General features: G+C 44.8%; 1 protein-coding gene across 1 annotated transcript in view; it reads left to right on the forward strand.

Moving 5' to 3' along the window:
• The window catches only part of pou4f4 (POU class 4 homeobox 4), a 1866-nt gene extending 734 nt beyond the window's left edge, over positions 1–1132 (forward strand). Inside the window, exon 2 of the mRNA XM_029519557.1 lies at positions 1–1132. This exon is cut by the window's left edge and continues 1 nt beyond it. Within this exon, the coding sequence (XP_029375417.1) occupies positions 1–929 (929 nt within the window). The 3' untranslated portion in view covers positions 930–1132.
• The last annotated feature ends 6536 nt before the right edge of the window (positions 1133–7668 follow it).

A 7668-nucleotide genomic window follows, 5' to 3' on the forward strand; every position in this document is an offset into this window, starting at 1 on the left:
TGCAGGGGAACATCTTCGCCGGCTTCGATGAGACGCTGCTGCAGAGGGCCGAGGCTCTGGCCGCGGTGGACATCGTGGCGCAGAAGAGTCACCCGTTCAAGCCCGACGCCACCTACCACACCATGACCACCATGACCAGCATGACCTGCACCCCCACCTCCTCCTCCGCGCACCTGCACCACCCGTCCGTGCTCACCTCCCACCACCACCCGGCGCACCACCAGCCGGCGCAGGGCCTGGAGGGCGACCTGCTGGACCACCTCACGCCGGGCATCTCGCTGGGGGGCATGCCCGGCTCGGACGTCTGCTCCACGGCCTCGCACACCGCCCACGCCGCCGCCCACATGTCGGCCATCAACCACATGCAGCACCACCACCACCCGCAGTCCATGAACATGCACCCGCACGGCCTGGGCTCCCACGGCTCCCTGGGGACCGGCGGCGGGGACGCGGAGCCGGATCCCCGGGAGCTGGAGTCGTTCGCCGAGCGGTTCAAGCAGAGGCGGATCAAACTCGGGGTGACCCAGGCCGACGTGGGCGCGGCCCTGGCCAACCTGAAGATCCCCGGGGTCGGCTGTCTGAGCCAGAGCACCATCTGCAGGTTCGAGTCCCTGACGCTGTCCCACAACAACATGGTGGCCCTGAAGCCCATCCTGGAGGCCTGGCTGGAGGAGGCGGAGCGGGCGCAGAGGGAGAAGATGTCCAAGCCGGAGATCTTCAACGGGGGGGACAAAAAGAGGAAACGCACGTCCATCGCGGCCCCGGAGAAGCGCTCCCTGGAGGCCTACTTCGCCGTGCAGCCCCGACCTTCGTCGGAGAAGATCGCCGCGATCGCCGAGAAATTGGACCTGAAAAAGAACGTGGTCCGGGTTTGGTTTTGTAATCAGAGGCAGAAGCAGAAACGGATGAAGTTTTCTGCGACGCACTAAAGACCGAGGTGGGGGGGGAGAGAGAGGGGGGGGGCAGCAGGGTCTCTGCCCCGTTAACACAAAGACAAACCAGAGACACACTGCTGCTGCACACTGTCAGAAAAACAAGGTACACCGTTGTGCCTTTTGTTTCCGGGGCCTGCTGCACTTAAAAAAAAAAAAAAAAATCCGAGTCATTTCACACCCCACTTGTGTTTTTCACAGATTTATTTACATTAAAAAGGAGAAATAGTCCGTTTTGGAGCAGCGGGTTATTTTGCTCCAGTGCCTGAATCCAGCTGTGGAAACGGTTTCACAGAAAGTGTTCCTAACAGTTGTGTTGTGTTGTGTGTGTGTGTGGGGGGGGGGGGGGGTTCACCTGCTTCACCTGGATGTGGGACACCTGATGAGGTTTTTATTTTTTTATTTATTTTTTTTATTTGTCTAACCGTGTTGGGGAACACACAACATCTGGATTCAACGGTGTACCTTCGTTTTTTTTTTTTTTTTGTTTTGTTATTTATTTATTATTGTGTTTTTATTCTGACAGTGGGAAACGTGGACTGGGAGAAAGACTGAGACCCGGTCCAAAAAAAAAAAAATAATAATCATAATAATTTCAAACAAACTGAAGACCCCCCCTCACTCCTCTGCCTCTCCACAGTCCAGAGACAGTGATCACCAACCCGGCCAGGAGAAGAGGAGGTGGGGGGGGCGATGCTCCGTCTCAGTCATTCATATGGCAATTATTGTACAAAAAGATTAAGAATAATAACGACGGGAATCGAGGAATAATTGTTATTATCCTCCTTTAGCTTTTTTATATTTATCATTGTACATATTTGTGAATATGTTGCACCTCCGTGTGGGAAAAAAAAAAAACAAAAAGAAAAAACAACAAAGCTCATTGAAATGTATTGAATTCTGTCCGTGTTTCCTCCCAGGTGTTTGTTTCTGTGCGGAGCTGGATGTTTGTACTTTCAATTTGGTTTTAATTTTCATTTTTTAAGGTGTAAAAGGGGGGAGGGGTGTATGAGGCACAATAACTGCTGTAATCCAATGCATGGTTTACTCATGGGGGGGGGGGGGGGGGGGGGGGGGGGGGGGGGAGGGGGAGGAGGGGGAGTGATTTCTGTGCGTCTCATCCAATTATCCAAAAATATCAGAACTTTGACCCCCCTTCCTCCTCATCCTCCTCCTCCTCCAAGTGAATGCATTGCAATAAGAAGAATCACACACAAAAAGAAAACAACAAAAAACTAAAAAAAAAAATCAAACAACACACGCACGAATACACACATTCACACGGTTTACACAGCTGTGTGTCTACCTCATTACGCAAGTGTTGGCACGTTCATGGTGATTAAAAACACACAAACACACGCTAAAAGAAAAAAAAATAGGAGTAGGGATTTTTATTTATTGATTTTTGTTTGTTTGTTTGTTTGTTTTTAAAGGTGTTTTTTTTTTTTTTTTTTATAATTGCTCCTCCCACCGGTTTAATGGTGAATTAGGCCCACGGAAATATCACTGATGTGTAAAACTGTTGTATGTTCAAGTTCACCGCAATGATGCTTTGACAATCAAATCATTATAATTATTATGATTATTATTCATAGGTTGTGATCTTCCCCCTTTGTGTCCTCATGAGAACGAATATTTTTTTGCATATTATTATTATTATTATTATTATTATTATTATTGATCTGATCACTGACACCTTTGTGGAGCGCACTTTGTAGATATTCTGATGAAGGGAAATAGATCGGCCTTATTTATACATATTTTTTCACCACTGCTGAGAAAAAAAAAAAGAAAAAAGCTTTTTGTTTCATTTTACTATCTTATTTATTTAAACTTAATTTATTTTGGAAGAGAAGAAGAAGAAAAAAAAGTCTCATTTCATTTGTGAAAGTGTGCTTTAAATGTGTCTGTGTAAGCGACAGAAGCTGAAATAAACCGTGCACGTTTTACTTCATCCTCTGACAACAGCCTTTCTTTGGACACAGAAATGTGACGTGAAGTTATTATTTTTAGTTGTTCTTATCATTTTTGTTTATTTATTTGGACGTGTGAGGAAGAATAAATGTCAGCAGATGAAGGCTGCTGTTTGCTGATGGAGGTGTTAATCATCTTTAACTGATTTAAAGGAGAGATAGATTTTATGGAGAGGCGCAACATGAGCAGCAGCAGTGTGTGTGTGTGTGTGTGTGTGTGTGTGTATGTGTGTGTGTGTGTGTGTGTGTGTGTGTGTGTGTATGTGTGTGTGTGTGTGCAGAGCAGCAGCTGCTGCTCTGAAACAGGAGAAGCCTGGAGGTGAAGGAGGTCCGTCTGAAAGCTGCTTCCCAGCGGTGATGAATAGGATTTGATACTTGAGTGACTCTCATATTGATCAACCTCGCCGGTATGAAAACTACATCACAGCAGCAACTCCTATCTGCTGCTTTTAGCTCCAACAAACGTGTCTCTGAGGCCTCCAAACTCATCTCAAAGTGTAGAAGAAGGCGAAGAAGCTCTGACCCAATTAGAGAAGATCACAAACTCCAGCAAATATGTAAAATAGTTTGGTGAAGGGAGTTGGACGCTCAGTTAAAAACCTGAGGGATTAAGTTTAAGAGACAAAACAAAGGAAAAGTTTTCCTGATTGTTTAAAATATGATATAATCCTCTAAAACATCTGAAGCGTCTGCTGTTTTAGGAACCAAACGTCTTTTTCAGCACATTTCCATCAAACTGTGGCTTCTTCTGGTTAACTTGTTGAATATTAAGACATTTTAAAATCAGATCCAAGTGCATACTCAAACGTTTTATGCTGTAAAAAACAGAGTTCTTAATTATATCCTCTCGTTAACCATCAGACCAACAACATAATGTAGAAGTTTCCCTGGAAAACAACAGACTTAATAATAATGGACACATAAATCAATTTTAAAGAAGCTTCACTTGAAAACTTTGGAAAAGAAAAAACAGAAGGACAGAAAGAGTTGAATTCTAATTTAAATGTGAATATAATGAGTTATTTTGGAGATGGATCCGGGATGTGACGATAAACTCTGCAGTGTTTATATCACTCACACAGTTTCTCCAGATTTCATATTCAGGAGGAGTTTTCTCTTCAGCTCAGCAGGTGGTTTGGAGCCGTGAACTCCTTATTAATGAATAATAAATATCAGCTGTTATGATACTATTGATTTCTACTTGTGTTTGTTAAGAAGCTTCTTTTCTCTGTCGTGCAACAACAGCTCGGGCCCCGGGCCCCTCGGAGAAACCCGATAAAGGCCCGTTAAGCACCGTGGAGCCCCGGGACAGGCTGGGGGACGAGGTGGGGGGGTCCTGGACGGAGGATCCAGCAGGTTGACTGGATGTTTTCACAATCATATCGATTACAACATTAGTAATGCTAATGATAATGATAAATTCAACATTTAGAGCGAACTGACCCTTTAAAGAGCTCGTTTTTTTTTTTTTTTTTTTCCTGATTGCTTTGGATAGATCTTAAACACTTTATGTTTTAGTACAGACAGCAGAGCCTCATCATCAAGTCATCTTCGATTCATCTTTCAATAATTATGAAAAAAAAAAAAAAAACAACAACATGTAATTATTCAGAAAAGAGACTTTAAATAAAATAATCTGACAGAAAATAACACTAATAATATGTTGGTGCTTTTTCTAAAGAAGTTGTGCCTTTCTAAATAAAAGCTCTGAAACTGCACCAGCCAGACATTTGATCGAAATTCAAAACATTAAATTTAACAAATGAAATCTTCTAATCTGACCTTTTCCCAACGTCTCCTTTGGTCCAACAGTTTATCCACGCTCAGATCTCTTGTTTTAAGTTGACAGACTCCTTCACTGTGCGTTTGTCAATATTTACAGATATTTTTTTATTTCTTTCTTCCCAGCAGACCGAGCAGTGGCTGGCATGTTGGTCTATAACAAAGAATGTAGTACATGGCTTCATCAAAGTTTAATCGTGGAGTGCCTCTCCAGTTGAGGCCTATAAATTATATATAATTGACCGTGTAATCAATGTGAACAGTGTATCAAGTTTTCCTGAGACAAAGTGACTGAATGCAAATTATGACACTGAATGAAAAGAGAGGACGAGTTTCAGTATCAGCTCGGTGTTGGTGGCTGGGGTTTTATTTTGAAGGCGGCTGAAAAGGCCTGTGAGGAGGAAAGTCAAAGAAAAGCCTCCTAAGTTTTTATGACAGGGTGATTCATTCATTCATTGATCTGTTTCCGAGTCGTGGGAGGTGCTGGAGCCAATCCCAGCTCACTCTGGGCGAGGGGCAGGGTCATCCTGGACAGGTGTCCAGCCAATCACAGGGACAGACAGACCTACGGACAGTTTAGTCATCAATGAACCCAAACGTAACGTCTTTGGAGGCCCCAGGCCAAAACTGACATTTTACAGCTTTACATCATTCATCCATCCATCCGTCATCTAGAGTGCTCACATGCATGAGATGTGAGTTCACCTAGCATGCAACATTTCATCCAACGTGCGATCTGACTGGCCGACCAGTCTTTGGATTATGGACCCCAGGCCTGCAGGTTTGAACCCGGAAGGAGATCCTAGCTGTGAGGGTTCAAACCCGGGACACCTCTTCAGAGCTGCTCCAAATTCCAGATTCATTTTTAAGCTTTCGTACTTGGTTGACATCTGCGTTCGATTCTCCGCAACAAACCGTCAGCATTTTATTTAAGAAAAAGAAAAACAAAAATAAAACAAAGGTGTTTGTTTTGCGTCATTTTTAAACATGAATTTGTTCATATTGTTCATTATTGCTGATAAACAGTATAATTTTACTGTTATTTAAATGTGCCCCCCCTCTCAGCATGTGGCCCCCCATCTCCCATTTTCTAGACCCGCCCCTGCTTTTAACCTGAAGGCCTGTTCAGTGAGGAACTGTTTCACTTGTTTCGTAATAAAAGCACAACTATTGGTGGTTGTTTTCCACGCATGTGTCGTCCTGCAGATTCCACCCTGACTGCTGCTGCTTCTCCCAGGACGACCAGAGTTAATTGTTTGATTTAAATAATTAAGAAACAGGCGGATTGGTTGGGGGGGGGGTACATTTTCTACTCCCAGTGTTGGAGCTAAACAAGCACAGTTTAGCTCCAACTGCAGCTTTTCCTTCAGATGAAACACACACGTTGTCTGCTGTTTTCTCATCTTCAAACTTCAGTTGATGGACTGATGAAAAATCAGCTCCAAAGCCTCTAATGCTCTGATTGGCTGTGGCATCACCCACCGGAGCCAATAGGAGAGTCCGCTCCAGTCAAAGGACCAGACTGGTCCAAATCTTAATTAATTAAGTCATTAATATTCTAAAGATAACTTGGATTTTGAAAGTGTATGAACATCATGTTGGACTCAGGAAGACTTGAAACTCAGGACTTAGACCAAAGACTCAATTCGAAAAAGTTTACTGAATTATTAAATCAAGTGAGAAGGAAGACTGTTTTTCCATTGACTTCAATGCAATCTGACTACGGAGCAGTTGCGTGGCGCCCCTGATGGTCAATAGATGCAGTGCAGGTTTAAGGAGCTCCATCGTTTCAGACCCAGAGTCCAGGTCCAGAGTGAGAGAGGAGTTTCGGCGTCAGAGTGCCGGTTGTCTCGTGTGTTGTCGTTCCAAACGTTGTCGTCTGTAGGACAAAAATCCTGCAATCATGTTCCCTCCGGATGTGTTTGAGACAGACGAGTGATTCCAGGTTTCTCTGTGCGAAGACTTCACCTTCAGATGGAGTTTGTGAAGCTTTCACATTGGAACACGTCCCCGCTGGTGTCTACACCAAACAGCAGAGCTTCATTTGGACAAGTTGGATCTGCTCCACGTCTCTTTTTCTCTGCTCACTGGCTGCAAAAACCTCCAGGCACTGATACACAAATAGAGTAGACCGGCTTTAAAATGGGCTTCAATGCAGCACTCCAGGCACACTGCCATCCCTCGTGCACAAACCGTTCTGGTTTGAAAACATGCAGCTCGGGCTCATGCAGCAGCGGGGGAAGATATGCACATCAAGTCAACTGGAAAGTGGCCTGCACGGGTGTTTTGTGGTCCCTCACCGGCTCATGGTAGACCTGCCACCGCCCAGAGGAGAGCAGAATGTGTACGAATGAGCGGTGGATGCTGTTAATTCCACTCTCTTTCAGATTACTCCATCCACTCCTCTCCAGCTTGTGTTTTCCATGAAGCGAGGAAGCGCATTTTCATAAATAGACCTTGGCCGAGCGCTGCGGAGATGAAATTTTAATGAAGCTCCGAGTCTTGAGTGCAGCGCTGGGGCCTTGGAGAATCAGCCCTGTGTTACATTACTATGGCTTTCTCTCTCGCTCTCTCAAACACACACACTAATGCAAACATACCCTCCAACCCCCCCCCCCCCCACACACACACACACACACACACACACACACCACCGCACACACTCTCACAGCCCTTTTGCAGTGGTGCAAGGGGCAGCCAGTTGCATATTGACAGCACGGCTAGAATGGGACCAGACTGAGGGGAGGGTGCGTGTCTGTGCCTGTGTGTGTGTGTGTGTGTGTGTGTTTCGGATTAACAAAAAAGATGTGTGTATATGAGGACAATTGTTTGGCGGTCTAATTTGTGCATGTGTGTTTGTTTTTTGCCTTTTTTCGGCCAGTTATTTCTCATTGTATCTGGAGGGGGTTTGACTCCCGTTAGTGTTCTGTTATGTAGTTAAAAACCAAGTTGATGCTGGCAGCCAAGAGTACACAAATGCA

This window comes from Echeneis naucrates, chromosome 14 (assembly GCF_900963305.1).
Source record: "Echeneis naucrates chromosome 14, fEcheNa1.1, whole genome shotgun sequence".
Classification (NCBI taxonomy): Eukaryota; Metazoa; Chordata; class Actinopteri; order Carangiformes; family Echeneidae; genus Echeneis; species Echeneis naucrates.